Source organism: Hemibagrus wyckioides, linkage group LG08, assembly GCF_019097595.1.
Source record: "Hemibagrus wyckioides isolate EC202008001 linkage group LG08, SWU_Hwy_1.0, whole genome shotgun sequence".
In the NCBI taxonomy this organism is placed as follows: Eukaryota; Metazoa; Chordata; class Actinopteri; order Siluriformes; family Bagridae; genus Hemibagrus; species Hemibagrus wyckioides.
This window is the reverse complement of record NC_080717.1, coordinates 1,904,004-1,925,083: the sequence shown is the minus strand read 5'-3', so window position 1 is coordinate 1,925,083 and position 21,080 is coordinate 1,904,004. Positions and strand designations below refer to the sequence as shown.

The 21,080-nt window shown below is 38.9% G+C and overlaps 2 protein-coding genes across 2 annotated transcripts; one reads left to right on the top strand and one right to left on the bottom strand.

Annotated features, from left to right (window-relative positions):
• Positions 1 to 15,055: 15,055 nt before the first annotated feature.
• Positions 15,056 to 19,473, bottom strand: si:dkey-109l4.3 (uncharacterized protein LOC559137 homolog). Its single transcript, XM_058396577.1, has 4 exons — positions 19,045 to 19,473; positions 16,710 to 16,901; positions 16,413 to 16,495; positions 15,056 to 15,487 (listed from the first exon to the last, which is right to left on the bottom strand). The coding sequence occupies exons 1-4, from the start codon at positions 19,223 to 19,225 to the stop codon at positions 15,449 to 15,451; spliced, it is 495 nt and encodes a 164-aa protein (XP_058252560.1). The 5' UTR covers positions 19,226 to 19,473; the 3' UTR covers positions 15,056 to 15,448.
• An 86-nt stretch (positions 19,474 to 19,559) lies between these two features.
• tomm5 (translocase of outer mitochondrial membrane 5 homolog (yeast)) lies at positions 19,560 to 20,956 on the top strand. Its single transcript, XM_058396578.1, has 2 exons — positions 19,560 to 19,787; positions 20,527 to 20,956. The coding sequence occupies exons 1-2, from the start codon at positions 19,667 to 19,669 to the stop codon at positions 20,559 to 20,561; spliced, it is 156 nt and encodes a 51-aa protein (XP_058252561.1). The 5' UTR covers positions 19,560 to 19,666; the 3' UTR covers positions 20,562 to 20,956.
• Positions 20,957 to 21,080: the final 124 nt, after the last annotated feature.

Genomic DNA, 21,080 nt, shown 5'->3' with positions numbered 1-21,080 from the left:
AATTACACTATGTGTGAGTGTGTGTGTGTGTGTGTGTGCTCATGGCGGCGGTGTACTCAAACTACATTTTCAGATTAATGGCCGTCCTCCTCTCTCCTGCAGCTCTACATTTAAACAAGACGTTCTCTTAGCGAGCGCTAATTCAAAACAAATGAAGGCATTAGCGCTTGGCTAACAGTGTCGACTCTTAAAATGGCCATGAGAGAGAAATTCACTGTAAATACTTTCACTGTCTCCATCCAAAGAGTGCCAAAAATTCAAAAGATGATGTTTTTAGACGGAATATGTCGTGTAATTTTTCACAAAAGCACACATTTTTAAAAGTATCAGGATATAAACACACAGAGTTACGTGCGCCACTGAATTCTGGCTTCTGATTGGTCGAAAGTTGTGACTAAATTGTCTTTACATTTAGAACAATTTTCTAATAAAAATGGAATGAACTTGTTTTTGTGGACAAAATGTAAAGTATGTAACAAGTATAATATTTATAATAAAATAATACTGCTTTAATTGTTTTAAACACTGAGGCTTGTCTGTCAGTTGATAAAATTTCGGATGAAATCCCTTTAAGATCACGGTGCTTTACCTTATGTTAGATTTCATTCATCAAAATATTTAAAACCGTGATCTTCTAGAAATTTCTCTGATCTAAATGATGTAAGAAAGATCGTATTTACAAGTTGAACGCACTAAGAATGCCAAAAAGTCGTAATTACGAACAGGAAACTCTGGGGGGTTTCTTTGGGGGCGTGTCAATAAGAAAACACACTGGAGTCAAAAAAAGGATGTATTTGAGTGTAAATTTTTTAATGTTTCCTCATCTGAGTAACAGACTTTAGTGATTATTAGCGATTATGTGAGGCATATTATGGAAATCCAAGCAAAATGATTAACATTTAAGCAGCTAAAGGAAAGAGAAGCACTTTAATTATATTATAGACACTTTTTCTGTTAGTAAACATTGTGATGTTTTTGTGTGGGCGGAGCTTAGGTGGAGGCAGAAAGATTTCCCTGACCGCTTTATGAGCGGAAGTTCTCACATTTTCTTGTTTGTGTATAGTTTTCTAGTTTGTTTTTAAACAATGGCTGGTCAAAATCCTAATTTATCTGACTGTGTTAGGTCACTCACTGTCCAGGACCCAGAATGTTGTTTGAAAAAAATAACTTTAACGGACAGAACCAGATTGGCCGACCCAATTAGTACACGCTCACTCAGTGGATGGACGATGTGACAGGATGACCTCTGGGTGAGTGACCTCACATCTACACCTATCTGGTAGAAAAACCGAGCACTTCTGGTAACTGTAGAGAGGAAGATGAACACAAACAGTTTCCTTTGTTTAGTCTCGGGTTGTTAGCTACCACTTAGCTAACTTACACGCTAAAAAGTTTCTAAAGCATTATCTGAAAAATCATTTCACTTGTTCCCCAGTTTCTGATGAGGTTTACATCCATAAGAAATATTTAGACACATAACCACACTGAAAACCATACCAAAGAAAACCAACATATCAACCTTATCTGATATGAAGTGTATGCTGCAAACGCCAGCATTTTTTGATTATTCTTTCTGTCCAGTCCATTCGTTTTATTGCGTTTAACGACAGCTGTGGTCGTTTTTTTGTCCGGCAGTGGTAACAGGTATGTGATAAAACTACATATTGGAGCCCCGTCCATTCTGTGACCTGAACACAACTGATGTCATAATTACGACTTGTAATTACATAAATACAGACTTCCCAGGAATGTTTTATATTTCTGTCAATAATTGGAACATAATTGTTTTAGATCTCTGTATCCCGGTGTGTTATCACATCCCACATCTGTAAACAACCTGCTGCATCGTCTCAGCTACGAAACCTTCACCACAAGCTACAGATCCACGTCCAGGCATTTCTCCGATTCGGACCGGGAGTTTTTGGATGCGGGTTCTGGTTTCGCCAAAGTCCAGATGTATTAATGGCGTTCATTCGGCAAGTGGTTACGCACATGACAGTTCATTTTCTGCATGGTCTCACAAAAGTCGATACAATCTTGTAAAGACAAATACCAGATAGCGCTCCTCTCCTAACTGATGCCGTTTCACCAAGGAGACATTAATCAAACGGGCCGGACGAGGCGGGCCGCCCGGTCCGTCTTTAATAAAGGAGGCAGCATGATCTATGAATGAATTCATAGCAGGAGCTGCCTTCATTACGCTGATATGCTGCTGAGCGTCGCCTGTGCTGGACTCAGATAAGGACATCCCCGTACAATAACAGGAATAAACCCTGCTCTGTTCCTTCATTAATCTGCAGCACAGCTTCTTCTCAAATCCAAAGCCCATCTTTTATTCTTCTAATGATGCTGCTGCTGCTTCACTGTATCATCAAACCTCACTGTACCGTGTCAAGATGGAGGAACGTTCTCTCTCTCCCGCTGCTTTGTGGATCCGTTTCATTCCTGCGACGTTTAAAAGTGTCTCCATCGAGTGTGTGAGAGGACGCGTGGTCCGGATAAATAAGGAATGTTGTGCTGTTATGGGAAAATAATCAACGCTAGGTTTTATTCCTCTCATGCTACAGCATTACGTCAGAAAAATCACTGATCAAGGATAAAAACTCCCAAAATTCCGATTTGGAATTCCCACACAGTGTGTAAAGTGAACATTTTTCCCACTTGGCTTTACTTTAACAGATCTGTAGTTCTTTAGGCTGATCAAAGGTTCTGGTTATTGAAGGCTTTAAGTTTGAGACAGATTGCTGACTGTGTGTGTGTGTGTGTGTGTGTAAACACTCGATAGCCATGTTGTGCAAATACTATTGCACTAGTAGACAAGTATTCCTCTTTCTTCCTTCCTCATAGCCGTCTGTTCCAGATCTGATCCAAACACTTAAAGTTAGCAGACAAGAATAAAAAGTAGAATTAGCTTATCTCGTTCCCACAGTAGCATTTATCAACAAACATGTAAAGGATGGAAAATGAGTATGGACGAAATACTCTTCATAATCTTAATCTTTTCCTTAAAACTACAAAGCCATACAACAGCTTTATCTTTAAGCTAACGCTATACAAACATTAGCGAATTGAATTAGCTTATCTCAGCCAACCAGCGGAGGTTAGCTTAGCTTATCCGAATCCTGATCAACTGGATACTCTTTATTTATTTCACTTTAAACTCTAAAACCAGCTGCCGGAATCTCTTAGTGGCTGTGCGCGAGAAGATTCAGAGCTGAATGCTAAAGACTTTCTAAGATCTACACGCTGCTAATGCTAATTGTGCTAATAATAATTGTATGTGTTTATAAATCTCACACAGAAGGTTGCTGTATAATAAATGAGAGCAGCACTGACTTTATTCTCCTGAGCAACGTTACAGGACGTAATCATCATAATCAGAACAATCACAATATTTCCTGTGCAGAAGTCTAAACAAGAGGAACGAAGGATTGCAGAAAAATTATAATAAACGAGGGAGAAATTAGCGTGTTGGGACGGACGGAAAAAAGTCGGAAAAAATCAGTTCTGCTCTCAGCTGCACAGAACGACATCGGAAAAACTCATTGTTCTCCATCCTGACCTGTGAGAGTCAGAACACATGCTAATGCTAGCTGGAGGAAACTGAGCTCAGAACACATGCTAACGTGTGTGTGTGTGTGTGTGTGTGTATGTGTAAGCATGTGTGTTTGTGTGTATATGTTTGTGTGTGTGTGTGTGTGTGCTTGCGTGTGTGTGTGTGCATGTGTGTGTGTGTGTGTATGTGTGTGTGTTCTGCACTAAACCTATAGATGGATAAACCTAAGTGTGAATTGGAATCAGACTCAGCAGATGATTCATCAGAACTCGGATGTTGAAAAGTTCTGTTCAAATGAAAAGTGTGTAAAAATCCCTCCCGAAGCTCCGAGTCTTTCTCTCCTCACAGCTTTAATTAAACACATGTGATGTTTCTCTTCTGCAGAGACAGACGTTTCTCAGGTTGGAGTTTTTTGGCTCTTCAGAACTGGAGAAATTCCAGGCTTCAACTCCAAAAAGCTGTCATTGTGATGAAACGTCCTCGTTTAGACGGATGCTGGGAGCGATAAATGCCTTTTGGCTAATAACTAGCGACGTGTTTAGTCTTTTTTCACAGGTTTGTTCCAGCGCTAATCAGCGTAAATGATGGATTTAAAAAGACTTAGCGATCACGCAGTCAGAAGTCTGATGTTGATGTGAAGGTGACGAGAAGCGAGTGTGTGACTCACCTTCACTCTGAAAACCAGATGAAGAAGAAAGTTTAGAGGATAGAAAAAGTTTTAGAAACTTTATTCAAGTCCAGTGTTCATAGAACTGCATAGAGCTTCATAGCTAAATTATACCGACATTCCTCAATTGATATGAGTTAATATGACTGTTATGTAATATTTATGAACACTGGACTGGATGAGCGATCACCATAGAGCTATATAGATACTACATACTTACTTTATGCAGGTATCATGTCTTTACACATCTTACACAGTGCTTTATTTAGTTCATAGAGCTACATAGTACTACAGAGCTACAGTACATACTAGATTCTACATACACACTTTATAAAATAGACAATTGTGTGCATAGATCTACAGAGCAACATGATTATTCATAACATAAAGGGTGGTGTTCATAGAGCTACATTATATTCTAGAGTCTATCTTGAGGCTTCATAACATACAACAAGGGTGGTATTCATAAAGCTACATAGATCTACAAAGAGCTACATTATGTTCTAGATTCTGCCTAGATTCTATATAGTATGCATTAACAGTGGTATTCATAAAGCTAAATAGAGCCACAGATTCTTCATAACATAAATAAAGGGCTGCTTTCATTGAGCTACATAGTATACATTGGATTCTACAAAGATGCTTCATAACCTGTAGTATGTATGGTGTTCTTCGAGCTACATAGTACTACATAGCTAAAGTACATACTAGATTCTACATAAATGGTTCATAATGTAAAGCGTGGTGTTCATGGAGCTACATAAAGTGACATTATATTCAAGATACTATATAGATGCCTCATGACATGTAGTAAGTGTGGTGTTTATAGAGCTACGTAGTAATGCATAGCTACAGTACATACTAGATTCTACACAGATGCTACATAACATGTAGTGAGTGTGGTGTTCATAGAGCTACCTAGAGCTACACTATATTCTTCTATATTTTGGATTCTATCCATATGCTTCATAACAGACATTAAGGGTGGTATTCATAAAGCTACATAGAGCTACATATATTCTAGATTCTGCCTTGATTCTATAAAGTATACATTAACAGTGGTCTTCATAGAGCTACATAAAGCTACAGAGCAACACGATTCTTCATAACATAAATAAAGAGTGGTGTTCATAGAGCTACACTATATTCTAGATTCTTTCCAGATGCTTCATCACATACATTAAGGGTGGTATTCATAAAGCTACATAGAGCTACATAGAACTACATTATATTTTAGATTATGTCTATTTTCTATATAATATACATTAATGATGGTCTTCATAGAGCTACAGAGAAACATGATTCTTCATAACATAAATAAAGGGTGGTGTTCATAAAGCTACATAGTGCTACAGAGCTACAGTACATACTAGTTTTTACATTGATGCTTCATAACATACATTTTGGGGTGGTATCAATAAAGCTACATAGAGCTACATATAGTCTATCTTGAGACTTCATAACATACATAAAGGGTTGTATTCACAGAGCTACATAAAGCTACATTATATTCTAGATTCTGCCTAGATTCTTTATATTATGCATTAACTGTGGTCTTCATAGAGCTACATTGATCTACGTAGAGCTAGATTCTACCTAGATGCTCCATAACATTCAGTAAGTGCGGCGCTCATAAAGCTAAATACATAGCTATATTCTAAGTTTTAAAATAAACATGGCATAACCATGAATAGAAACGCTTCTGACCTCTCATAGATTTTTATCTCATGTTCATATAACAATTAAAAGACCTGACAAAAAGTTATGATGCTCCAAGTCAGCCTAGAAAGTGTTATAACAGCTTTATGACTAACACTCAGTTCCTATATGGTAATTTGGAAGCAAGAGGAAAAGAAACCTGATTTCTGGCTTCATAGGTAAGCTATAAGAGCTTATGAAAGGTCTTATGCACTAGGTTTATTATTATTAATAGTAGTATTAATACTCCAAACGTTCTGCGCATCCATTTCAGCTCTCCTTTATCGCTTATTTCAGCCGAGACTTCAGGAGAACATAATGAAGCTGTGATAAGTGTTCATCATCCTCGGCTGACTCGCGCTACCCCTGCGCTCCTCTATAATGAAGCTTCAGAGACACAGCCAGCCAAATCAGATCAAGCGTTAAAGTCCGTAATATCGGCGTACGCCGAGCCTCAATCAGGAGAGCAGAAAGAAAATGGGAGTAATCAAAAACGAAGGGACGGCTCAATGCGGCGTACTGTTAGCCTTCGCCGTTATCGAAATTTCACTTTACACCCACGCTCCACTTGACTGGTGATTAATATAAATTGCACAGAAGGCAGAAGTGAAATCTTAAGGTTGTATCTTTAAAGCGTAATCCATGCACGCACAGGAGCACTAATCCCCACACTTTATTCTATTATTATTCACATAAACCCCAGCTCAGGTTCCCTGATACATGCTTTTGTTTGATTTTCTCTGTTGTGACCTGAAAAGAAGTGGAGAGCAGAGACGCCATGTGTTTACGCCGATGTCTTATCTTTCCAGACGACGTTGGTGTTTAAAGCTAAATTTCCGGATCTCGGAGCCCACAGGCTGAGACGTGATAACAATACGCTAATCGTGTGACCATTTTCCATCACACTGAATATTGCTGAATCACACTGTATCTCTAAATCACTGAATCTCACTGTATCACTGATTCACACTGAATTGCTGAATCACTGAATCACACTATATTACTGAATCACACTGTATCTCTAAATCACTGAGTCAAACTATATCTATGAATCACTGAATCACTCTGAATCACAATATACATGTATCACACTGTATCAATGAATCACTGAATCACACTGTACCACTGAATCACACTCAATCACATTATACCTGTATCACACTGTATCAATGAATCACTGAACCACACTGTATCACTGAATCACACTGAATAGGTCTGTATCACTAAATCACACTGCATCACTGAATCACTTAATCACACTGAATCACAGTGAATCACACTGAATCACAACGTACCTCAAAATCAATGAATCACACTGAAGCACTGAATCACACTGTATCACTGAATCACTCTGCCACTGAATCACACTGTATCACTGAATCACACAGTATCACTGAATCACACTGTATCACTGAATCACACTGTATTTCTAAATCACTGAATCACACTGTATCTCTAAATCACTGAATCACACTGTATCTCTAAATCACTGAATCACACTGTATCACTGAATCACACTGTATCTCTAAATCACTGAATCACACTGTATTACTGAATCACGCTGTATCTCTAAATCACTGAATCACACTATCACTGAATCACACTGTATCACTGAATCACACTGTATCGCTGAATCACACTGTATCTCTAAATCACTGAATCACACTGTATCTCTAAATCACTGAATCACACTGTATCACTAAATCACACTGCCACTGAATCACACTATCACTGAATCACTGAATCACACTGTATCACTGAATCACACTGTATCACTGAATCACACTGTATTACTGAATCACACTGTATCTCTAAATCACTGAATCACACTATCACTGAATCACACTGTATCACTGAATCACACTGTATCTCTAAATCACTGAGTCACACTATCACTGAATCACACTGTATCACTGAATCACACTGTATCTCTAAATCACTGAATCACACTGTATTACTGAATCACACTGTATCTCTAAATCACTGAATCACACTGTATCACTAAATCACTGAATCACACTGTATCACTGAATCACACTATCTGTAAATCACTTAATCACACTGTATCACTGAATCACTGAATCACACTGCCATTGAATCACACTGTATCACTGATTCACTGAATCACACTGTCATTGAATTACACTGTATCACTGATTCACTGAATCACACTGTCATTGAATTACACTGTATCACTGAATCACACTGCCACTGACTCTCACTCTATCACTGAATCACACTATATCACTGAATCACTGAATCATACTGCCACTGAATCACACTGTATCACTAAATCACTGAATCACACTCCCACTGAATCACACTGTATCACTGAATCACACTATATCACTAAATCACTGAATCACACTGTCATTGAATCACACTGTATCACTGAATCACATTGCCACTAAATCACACTGTATCGCTGAATCACTGAATCACACTGCCACTGAATCACACTGTATCACTAAATCACACTGCCACTGAATCACACTGTATCACTGAATCACTGAATCACACTGCCACTGAATCACACTGTATCACTGAATCACTGAATCACACTGTATCACTGAATCACACTGTATCACTGAATCACTGAATCACACTGCCACTGAATTACACTGTATCACTGAATCACACCGCCGCTGAATCACACTGCCACTGAATCACACTGTATCACTGAATCACACTGTATCACTGAATCACACTGCCACTGAATCACACTGCCACTGAATCACTGAATCACACTGCCACTGAATCACACTGTATCACTGAATCACACTGTATCACTGAATCACTGTATCACACTGTATCACTGAATCACACTGTATCACTGAATCACACTGCCACTGAATCACACTGTATCACTGAATCACACTGTATCACTGAATCACACTGTCATTGAATCACACTGTATCACTGAATCACACTGTCAATGAATCACACTGTATCACTGAATCACTGAATCACACTATCAATGAATCACACTGTATCACTGAATCACACTGTCAATGAATCACACTGTATCACTGAATCACTGAATCACACTGTATCACTGAATCACACTATATCACTGAATCACTGAATCACACTGTCTCACATGAAAACAGCTCTATGCGCCTCGGCTGGAACACACACACACACGCTTGACCATAATCACATAAACTAACCATGCAGACTGAACTCTCAGACTAGATAAGCTTTTCCCAAGACATCAGTTCTAGAGCACAAGGAGTCCTCATGCTTAAAGAGGGACAACTGAAGAACCCTTCAGGAATCTATAACTCTATAATCACTAAGTATGTAGTAAGTCATCCTGGATTGGACTGCAGTGTAGCAGAAGTTCACCGTTAGAAACAATCAGACCTAGGGGAAATTTAGCAAACCCAATCTGCCTGGATGTTTCTGGAATGTGGGATGAAACCGGAGAACCCTGAGGGATCCAGTGCAAATGTGGCAAGAACATAGTAATGTTCTAACATAGGATCAAAGCTGGAACTGTGGAGCTGTCTACAACAATAGCTCACCTGAGCCCTGACATATCCATGTCATATCCACGTCATAACCATGCATAGCATGCGGACTGATCATATAGAGAATACTCTAGAACCTCCTGTTATGTGCTCTTTGGTTTAAAAAAAGACCTTGATCGAGGAAAATGTTTGTTTATGATCAGCAGAAATAAAAAAATAAAAATCAGTGCACCTGATATCATGTCACATGTTGGACTGTAACCATGACAACAAGCACAGGTACTACTTCAAGCACAAGGTAAAAAGAATCGAAAGCAAGCTCAACATCGATGATATGTAACCATAGCAACTGTCATATAACGGCAGCCTATTAAAATGTGGGCGGGGCTATAAAGTTTGTTTAATAAAATTAGAATGAGTTCAATTACAAGGAAGGAAAACATGTACAAAGGTTTTTTGATTTTTTTTACTGTTACGAGCCCATAGTTGATTAGAGAGGCAGCGTTTGTGTGCAGTGTTTATACACTCCAGCTGTAGAGTGTGTGATTATCAGCGATGGCGTTCTGGTGTAATCTACAGTATGAGAGAGGTGTGTGTATTAGTTTCATGCAGAATTAGGCTCCAGAATAACCTCTAATCAATCCCCAAAGGAAAGAGGGTGGGGCTTTGTTCCAGTTTGGGGCGGAGCTAATTTCAGAGCTGTAAAAATAAACTGAACTTTAACTGAACTGAAAATATCAGGATTCTTGGTGTGGTTCTTGAAGGAGTCTTTGGATGATATAGAGGTAACACATAAAGGAGGTACACAGAACCAGATCACTGAATCACACTGAATCACACTGTGTCATTGAATCACTGAATCACACTGTACCACTGAATCACACTGTATCACTGAATCACACTGTATCACTGAATCACTGAATCACACTGTATCACTGAATCACACTGTATCACTGAATCACACTGTATCACTGAATCACACTGAATCACACTGTGTCATTGAATCACTGAATCACACTGTATCACTGAATCACACTGTATCACTGAATCACACTGTATCACTGAATCACACTGAATCACACTGTGTCATTGAATCACTGAATCACACTGTATCACTGAATCACACTGTATCACTGAATCACACTATCACTGAATCACTGAATCACACTGTATCACTGAATCACACTGTATCACTGAATCACACTGAATCACACTGTGTCATTGAATCACTGAATCACACTGTACCACTGAATCACACTGTATCACTGAATCACACTGTATCACTGAATCACTGAATCACACTGTATCACTGAATCACACTGTATCACACTGTGTCATTGAATCACTGAATCACACTGTATCACTGAATCACACTGTATCACTGAATCACACTGAATCACACTGTGCCATTGAATCACTGAATCACACTGTATCACTGAATCACTGAATCACACTGTATCACTGAATCACACTGAATCACTGAATCACACTGAATCACTGTATCAATGAATCACTGAATCACACTGTATCACACTGTATCACACTGTATCATTGAATCACACTGAATCACTGAATCACACTGTATTACTGAATCACACTGTATCTCTAAATCACTGAATCACACTATCACTGAATCACTGAATCACACTGTATCACTGAATCACTGAATCACACTGTATCACTGTATCAATGAATCACTGAATCACACTGTATCACACTGTATCATTGAATCACACTGAATCACTGAATCACACTGTATCACTGAATCACACTATCACTGAATCACACTGTATCTCTAAATCACTGAATCACACTGTATCACTGAATCACACTGTATCTCTAAATCACTGAATCACACTATCACTGAATCACTGAATCACACTGAATCACACTGTGTCATTGAATCACTGAATCACACTGTATCACTGAATCACACTGTATCACTGAATCACACTGAATCACTGAATCACACTGAATCACTGTATCAATGATTCACACTGAATCACAATGTATCACTGAATCACACTTTATCAATGAATCACTGAATCACACTGAATCACACTATGGTGCAGAATTACGTTACAGAATAATAGTGATACAGTGTGATTCAGTGACTCAGTGATACTGTGTGATTCAGTGATTATTCAGTGATTCAGTGATCACTGAATCACACTGAATAGGACTGTATCACTGAATCACACAGTATCACTGAATTGCTGAATCACACTGTATCACTGAATCACACTGTCTCTCATGAAAACAGCTCTATGTGAATCTATATGAATCATATCATCAGGGAAGGACAGAAACACAGCATGAGCATCAAGGTCAAATCCTGTGTGTCTTGTGTCAATCTTAATGATGCCTTCGGGGCGATGCTGCCACGGTTTTCAATAGCTCTTAAAAATAAACTCCACTTTTCATTCTTTTTATAAAGACCTAAAGGGACATGGGATGCTCATCTGCTCTCAGCAGGTCATCACAACTCCAGCATGCATGAATCCTTGGAGATAGAGATCTGGGGGTTTAGGGATCGTCAGTTCTCCTGCCAGCGAGTAGGGAGCAGCAGGGCACTACAGATTGTGTGGTCAGGTGGCTGCTGGTGTTGATTTGGAAAAGAAGTAGTGAGAGAGAGAGAGAGTGGACTAGAGAGGAAGTCCAATCCTGTCACTTCAGAGGGCGCACTGAGGTGTCAGCCATCGCTAATGAAGTGTGTGCACTGTAGTGAGTACTGCAACCAAGAAAGAATAAACAGAAAGGCAAGAGCTGCCTCGAAATTATACAGAGGATCTTTTCCTTTTAAACACAAAAAAGCACAATGCAGAATAAAAGAGACCCACCTGACATCATCTGTCTGTGAAAGGAAGCTGAATAAAGCTAATTCTATATGACTGATGTTTATTGGATTTGATAGTTTCTCGTTACACCTTCAAACATCACGATGTTTTACCGCCATCTTGTGGACAAACCACTGAATTACACCTTAACCAAATCCCAAATTCCACAGCAATCCCTAATGAGCAAAACCATAAACCTTAATGATCTGCATTATTCTGCTCAGGAATTAATTTCTAAATAATAAAAAATAAATAAATAAAAAATATATTATGATGTCTATTACAGAGTGTACGTTAATGAGTCGGGAAAATTAGAGACACATGTGCAGTCCATCTTTAAGTGACAGCTGTGGGAAAATTACCATCTCGATTTATGGATCTGAAGCACGGCTAATTGGGTCTAATGGATCTGAAGTCGTTTCTGTCATTAAGTCTGAGTTCATTTAAAATCATCCTGTTATGTGAGTAATATTAACATATATACAGTTTACATTTTTTTAAAAATCTGTATGGATGAATTATGCAATTAAATAATAATAAATAAGTAAATTAATTAAAATAAATAAATAAGTAATATAAGTAAATAAAGTAATTAATTAATTAAACATAAATAAATGAATTAAAAATAAATGTATTAAAATGAATAAATAAGTTAATTAATTAATTAAAAATAAATAAATGAATTAAAATAAAAAATAATTAATTGAAATAAATAAATGAATTAAACTAGATAGATAGATAGATAGATAGATAGATAAATAAATAAATAAATAAATAAATAAATAAATAAATAAATAACGATAACTCAAATATATCTAATATATTTATCAAATAATGATAACTTTTTTTATATAAAAAAAACTTTTAAAAATTATTAAATATACATTTAATTTTCCTCAAGCAAGTAATCATCAAGAAGCTGTAGGAAATAGAATGGCATAAGTATTCACTCCTCTTAAAGCTTTCCAGATTAGAAAGAATTTCATGAAGTTACCCAGAAAATCCCAAAATACTGATGTAGAACAAAATCAATAAAGTAATCTACGCATAAAAACATATACAGTACAATTTTGTATAAAAACTGCCGTTACACTGAATCATACAACGCAAAAATTGTGTCACGTGATCTCGGTGTAAATACACCTGTTCCTGGAAGAACCCAGAGATTGTTAGAGAACATCCAGTACCATGAAGAACAGCAAGTTGTCAAGGCAAGTCTAAGAGAAAGGACCAGATGTTCCCAAACCTGGAACCTCCACCTGATGATGATGATGGTGATGATGATGATGATGGTGTTGATGATGATGGTGATGATGATGATGGTGGTGATGGTGGTGATGATGATGGTGGTGGTGATAGTGATGATGGTGGTGGTGATGGTGATGATAGTGGTGGTGATGGTGATTATGGTGGTGGTGGCGATGATGATGGTGATGATGATGATGGTGGAGTTAATGGTGGTGATGGTGGTGGTGATGACGGTGATGATGATGGTGATGGTGGTGGTGATGATGGTGGTGATGATGATGGTGGTGGTCATAGTGATGATGATGATGGTGGTGGTGATGGTGGTGGTGATGGTGATGATAGTGGTGGTGATGGTATTGATGGTGATGATGATGGTGATGGTGGTGATGATGGTGGAGGTAATGGTGGTGATGGTGGTGGTGATGACGGTGATGATGATGATGATGGTGATGGTGGTGATAGTGATGATGATGATGGTGGTGATAGTGATGATGGTGATGGTGTTGGTGATGATGATGATGGTGGTGGTGATGATGATGGTGGTGGTGATGATGGTGGTGATAGTGATGATGGTGATGGTGATGATGATGGTGATGATGGTGGTGATGGTGGTGATAGTCATGATGGTGATGGTGATGATGGTGGTGATGGTGGTGGTGATGATGATGGTGGTGGTGATGGTGGTGGTGATGATGGTGGTGATGATGGTGATGGTGGTGGTGATGATGGTGGTGGTGGTGATGGTGATTATGGTGGTGGTGGTGATGGTGATGATGGTGGTGATGGTATTGATGGTGATGATGATGATGGTGGTGGTGATGATGGTGGTGATGGTGGTGGTGATGATGGTGGTGATGATGATGACGATGGTAATGGTGGTGGTGATGGTGGTGATGATGGTGATGATGGTGGTGATGATGATGACGATGGTAATGGTGGTGGTGATGGTGGTGATGATGATGATGGTGGTGGTCATAGTGATGATGGTGGTGATGGTGGTGATGATGATGATGATGGTGGTGGTCATAGTGATGATGATGGTGGTGGTGGTGGTGATGGTATTGATGGTGATGATAGTGGTGGTGATGGTGGTAATGGTGGTAATGGTGGTGATGGTATTGATGGTGATGATGATGATGGTGGTGGAGATTATGGTGATTATGGTGATGGTGGTGGAGGTAATGGTGGTGGTGACAATGATAGTGATGGTGGAGATGAAAAAGTCAAAACTAGTAATAAATAAATAAATAAATAAATAAATAAATCAATAAATCACAGGGTGTGTAAAGTAATCTGAGGGAAACAAATCTAGAAGTCAGAACCCGAACTTCAGAACATTGTGTTTGAAACTTGAGTATTTTATGACTGAATTTAAATAAATATTAATAAAATATATAAATAAAAAAACTTAAATTATTGATTTATTCAAAAAATAATATCTATGCTGTAGTTAATGAATTTGGGATAAAAATATAGAAATAAAACAGAATTAAATTAATAATAATAATAATAATAATAATAATAATAATAATAATAATAATAATAATACAAATGACAGATTTTACTTGTGCTAAAACAATTTTTATTAAAAAATACACAGGTAAAAATGATGGCTGAAAATAATACAGAAGAAAAAAATCAACAGATTATAAACACAAGTTTACGATTCATTCGAGTTTTTCTCAGATATAAGGTAAGGTTTTCTCAGATATAAGGTGCAGAACCTGCAGCAGTAGAAGATGCCGAAGATACCCCCTGGTATACAAGCTTCTGTGCTCCGTCTCCAGGTTTTACACACACACTTTTATTCAGTTTATAAAACACTAACTTCTCTTAAAACAACCAAGAGGTCAGAAGCGGATAAACACCAAATGTGATTTGGTTCAACGTTTAAAGCGGCCAGAAATAACATGGAGACGTGTGTGTGTGTTTATGTGTGTATTTGTATGTGTGTGTGTATATATCCTCTTTACAAACACTCGAGATGGCTCAGCACCTCCTGAAAGACCTGCAGAAACACCAGAGCAGAGATTTAGTAAAACATCACCTTTATATCAGAACAGAGCTGAGGATCTGACACGATGATAAAGATAAAACATCAACATCCTGATCAACTAAATAAATAAATTCAGTCACAAAACACTTTTCTGAGATCACTAACATTACATTTGTGTTTCTTCACGATAAAGAAACAACAAATTCAGAGCATTTATATAGTAATAACTTTGTGTATAATGAAAAAAGTATCATGATATATGATAATATTGCCCATCCTTTAGGTCATAATATAAAAATTAAAGAGTGGTTAATGTGTTAAACATCACTGTTATACACTGATCAGGCATAACATTATGACCAGTGACCGGTGAAGTGAATAAGACTGAGTATCTCCTCATCATGGCACCTGTTAGTGGGTGGGATATATTAGGCAGCAAGTGAACATTTTGTCCTCAAAGTTGATGTTAGAAGCAGGAAAAATGGACAAGTGTAACGATTTGAGCGAGTTTGACCAAAAGGACCAAATTGTGATGGCTAGACCACTGGATCAGAGCATCTCCAAAACTGCAGCTCTTGTGGGGTGTTCCCGGTCTGCAGTGGTCAGTATCTATCAAAAGTGGTCCAAGGAAGGAACAGTGGTGAACCGGTGACAGGGTCATGGGCGGTCAAGGCTCATTGATGCACGTGGGGAGAGAAGGCTGGACCGTGTGATCCGATCCAACAGACGAGCTACTGTTGATCAAACTGCTGAAGAAGTTAATGCTGGTTCTGATAGAAAGGTGTCAGAATACACAGTGCAGGACGGGTCAGGGCTGTTTTGCCAGCAAAAGGGGGACCAGCACAATATTAGGCAGGTGGTCATAATGTGATGCCTGGTTGGTGTATACGAACGTTCAGGGTGATGTGGAGAATTGTTAATAAAACACTGGACTTACGTCACAGTTTGTGAAGAAGTAGGACAGAGCAATGAAGAGCTTCCTGTCCTCTTTGTGGTATCTCCAGCAGTGAAGAGCCTGACCTGCGGGAGAGCATAGATTCATAGAAATCTCTATCTCTATTTCTAAATCAACCAAAGGCATTATGGGTAATGTAGAAAAAGCATCAGAAGAAGTTTAGTGGACTTTTCCTTACCCTACTGAGTGTCTACAGACACATACAGCGTATTTATTCCCTCCATAATCGCAATAAGAGATCTTTAACGAATCTCCTCTGTAGTATTTTACCCTCTTTACCTTGCACTCTCTGCAGGAAGCCTCCCGACTCGTCCCCGATGCAGAAGCAGCCTTGCTCAAAGCTGATCTGTTCGTACTTCTGCATGTTGGCGAGCACGGTGCCGCGTACAGGAAGGTACAGGGTGCTCCCGTTCGGCTCCCAGCTCTCGGAGTAATACACACCTTTCTGACCATCGATCCGCACGAAACTACCTACACACACACACACACACACACACACACAGGACAGAAATGAGCAGCAGGCTGAGATGAGGACAATCAGGAGACTCTTTGCACACGTATGTTCTTTCCTCTTGTCCTAACTTTTCAAACACTTTTTAGTTGTTCCAGATTTCTGGTGTACTTGGAGAGGGAGAGAAAGAGAGAGAAAGGAAGAGAGAGAGGGGGGGGGGGGGGAAGGAAGGAAGGAGGGAAGGAAGGAGAGAAAGGGGGGGTGGACTGAGGGAAGGAGATGCTCTTTCTGACTGAAGATAAATAGGCCCAATTCTTGGGCCCTATGCAAAGACAGTGTATGGGGGGGCCCTTTCCCATCATCTCATGATCCACGCTATTTATCACTTTTTAAAAAAATAATAATATAAAAGTGTACACGCTTTACTCACTGATACAACTGTTGTCAAATCAGTGATGTAAAATTGAAAAGAACATTATTAAAAATTCTAATACCATGTATAGTATAAAAAAATTCTTTGCATTGCATGCATGTTAATGCAGCACAGAAATAATTTGTGTATAAATTGTGCTATACCAAGACAGGTAATGTCGGTCCTGGAAGGCCGCTGTCCTACAGAGTTTAGCTCCAACCTTAATCCAGCACACCTGAACAAGCTAACCAAGGTCTTCAGGAACACTAAGGCTATAGACAGGTATGTTTTGTTTTTTCTTCTTCTTCGTCTTAGGGTTGAAGCTAAAATCTACAGGACAGCAGCTCTCCAGGATTGACTTTGCCTACCCCTGTGACTTTATACTATAAATCAGGGGTGTCCAGTCTTATCCAGAAAGGGCTGGTGGGGGTGCAGGTTTTCATTCCAACCAAGCAGGAGCTATACCTGATTCCAACTGGCTAATCAGTAGATCTTTTCTTTCAGTAGACTCAGGTGTGGCTTCTACTCAGTTGGAATGAAAACCCGCACCCACACCGGCCCTTTGCGGATAAGATTGGACACCCCTGCTATAAATAAAGCACCTCAGGTATCCCCTTATAGATAAAAATGACAACTTAATGATTTTTTTTATTTTAATTGTGTTTTATTAAGAGACATTGTGCTCGTTGTCCAGAACATTATTATTCTTTCAATCAGTAACAAATAAATAAACACAATACAGTATAACTCAAATCACCACTTTGCCTTCTTTCAAAGCATGTCTGTCTAACTCAAAATAAATAAAATAATAAAATAAACAAAAGTGAAAAAGGCTGAAACACTAGCAGTAGAACCTTGTTGTGATGACCCCACTGCTGCACTCTCTGAGACAGGGCCGGGGAACAGAGGGTTTCTCATTCTAATATTTTGAGCAAGATCCATGAAATCTGTACTGTACAGTACACACATATTTCATATTATTCTTCATATTTTATCTGTTAAAAATTGCCTCACGTTCAAACACTTTTATTACTTATTTAGAGTAAGCTAAGATTTTTTAATTGCTAGCTTCGTAAGATTGTTTCTCTCATCACAAAACACGTTCTCACCTGCTCTCTTAGGGGGAAAACTTGGGAGAAGTTGTTTCCCTTCATTTTGTTTCTTCTCTCTCTCTCTCTCTCTGTTTTTGTTTGGACATGGTGTACAGCCAATTATCATTTGGCATTGTTCTTGAATGACCAATTAAACCATTCACATTTGCACCCTGTTCCTATAGGAGGTGTCCATAAAAACGTGTGGGTGTGCCGAATCTTGCTAAGACAGCGAGGATCAGAATACTGCGTGCGAGTGCAGGCACTGTACACTCAATTTCATTATAATAATAATACTATTTGAGGATCTATGAGGGCAGGGCGGCCAGGGCCCCTCACATGCCACTGATGCCAGGGCCCTATGCACTCAGTCACCCTTTTCCCCCCACTTACGACGCCCCTATAAATAGGGATAAACCGTAGAGTAAGAAGATGAGATAAGATGTGAGATAAACAATGATTAATTCCTCTTGATGAAAGGAAAGTGTTACAGCAGTATGAGAGTAAGATAAAGATATAAGGGAAATGCAGGAGTATCTGATGTACTGAAATATCTTCCTGAAGGTGACGTCATTCTCCTCCAGACCTGCACCATAAACCTGTTGCTTTGTCTGGAGGATTGTCTGTTTTACTCTAAATACATCACCTATGAGCACTTACTGTGATGTCCGGCTGTTTCTTTAGTAGGATAAACAGCTCCACGGTCACTTCTGTCTCCAGTCATGATGGGAACATCAGATCTTTTGCGTTTTTGGGGTAAATATCCTGTAGATGCTTCATTATGCCATTCCTGCACATGTGTGTGTCCGTTACTGAAGGAGTGTAACCCGCAGAGCTCCATGTTTACACCTACATCAACCAATGCACGATTATATGCAATAATTTGTAAAGCTGTAAATTATAAATAAACTGATTTATTAACTAAAGATCATTTTCTGCCTTTCAAAATCCAAACTGAACCGCGACACAGCTGCTGCATTACGGTACTGCCTGATTAAATGTGTATATTTGTGCACATCTGTTGAATAACACAATATCTGTGCTTTGTCTGGTTTAAAGACTTTTTTAACTACTTCAATCATCAATCTATGGACGAAAACTTTTTTTTTTAAACAAATGTTTTTTTTTTTTGGATTAGGCATATATCTGACCACCAAAAACGACGGTCCTAATGGTCCTAAAGGTTAGTGTAAACGACGCATGCGCACTGCCGACGCGGAAGGCGTGGAGAAAACGGTGCTGATAACCCAAGGATTAAATAAATAAAAATAAATCCTACATAATGTTTAAACTCGAAGGTTTGGGACCCAAATTAGACCCGGAGGAGATGAAGAGGAAGATGCGGGAGGATGTGATTTCATCCGTGAGGAATTTCCTCATTTATGTCGCTCTTCTGAGAGTCAGTAAGTGTCCGAGTCTGAAGGTTGTGGGTCAATCAGGAGAGTTTGAATAATTCGGATGATGTGATTCGGTTTATTTCAGTTCGGATGATGATTATCCATAGGTGTTGAGAATTATAATCGAGTGCTCTGAGAAACCTGAGTCTGTTTACACTATATAGCAAAAGTTTGTGCACCCCTGACCATCATACATCTCGCATGCGCGTGCTGGACATCTCATTCCACATTTATTCCTCTCTCTACTGTTATAATAAACTCCACTTTTCTCTGAAGGCTTTCCACTAGATGGATCTGTGGAGGTTTATTCAGCTACAAGATCATTAGTGAGATCAGACTTTGATGTTGAGGAGAGTCCAGTTCATCTCAGAGGTGGTCAGTGGGGTTAGGTCAGAGTCAGGGCTCTGTGCAGGACACTCGAGGTCTTCACTCCAACCTCCACCTCCACCCGTTCCGTACAGCTGTGTGCTTCAGGCAATATGTGTGTGATGGTCAGGGGTGCACATACTTTTATTCGTATGGTGTTTCTTTTATTCCCCTCAAACAGCTTAGAGTATGCCTCATGTTTAATATAAAAACAACTGAAACAAAATAACGGGGGGTGATTCGGGAGGGAGGGATGGGGGCGGGGTGTTAGGGAGGGAAAAAGAAGGAAATAGTGAGGGGGGGCGTGGTAATGGAACATAATGTATCTTCTTTCACTGTTTCTTGTATTTGTTAAGGTCACAGTTTTTCTCTCTTTCAGCTCCGTATGTCTTAAAGAAGTTGGACAGTATATGAGGATGTAAATACTGGAAACTCTGCACCTGAACTCATGGAACATCATCATGCTTCACCTGTTTGCAGCTCCGTCCTTCATCATCATCATGCTCCAGGTTAATTTCCTGGATGAAGCTGAACAGACTTTAATTTAAACCCTGTGTTTTTGCTGTGTGGTCATCGTGTCCGTGTCTCAGGCAGTCGATCGGTACACACGTGACCTGCTGTGTGTTGATCATGTGACCCAGACTTAAACGTATTTGATTCTCTGTAGATGAAGATCAGTGTGAATAAATGTCCTTGTCCTTCAGTGTGGATCTGGAGCCTTTGGTTTGTTCTTCTCGAAATGTTTTGGTTTTATTTCTTTTAGAAATGTCAGATAGTACAATAGTGTTTATTAAATTCCCTTAAAAATGCTTCATTATGTACGTGGTGGTTTTTAGTTTTTCAGCGGGCTTTCGTTTAAAATATTTGGTCACATTATTTAAAAAATAAATAAATCTTGCACAATTTCAGACCTTAAGACAAAACTAAAACTTT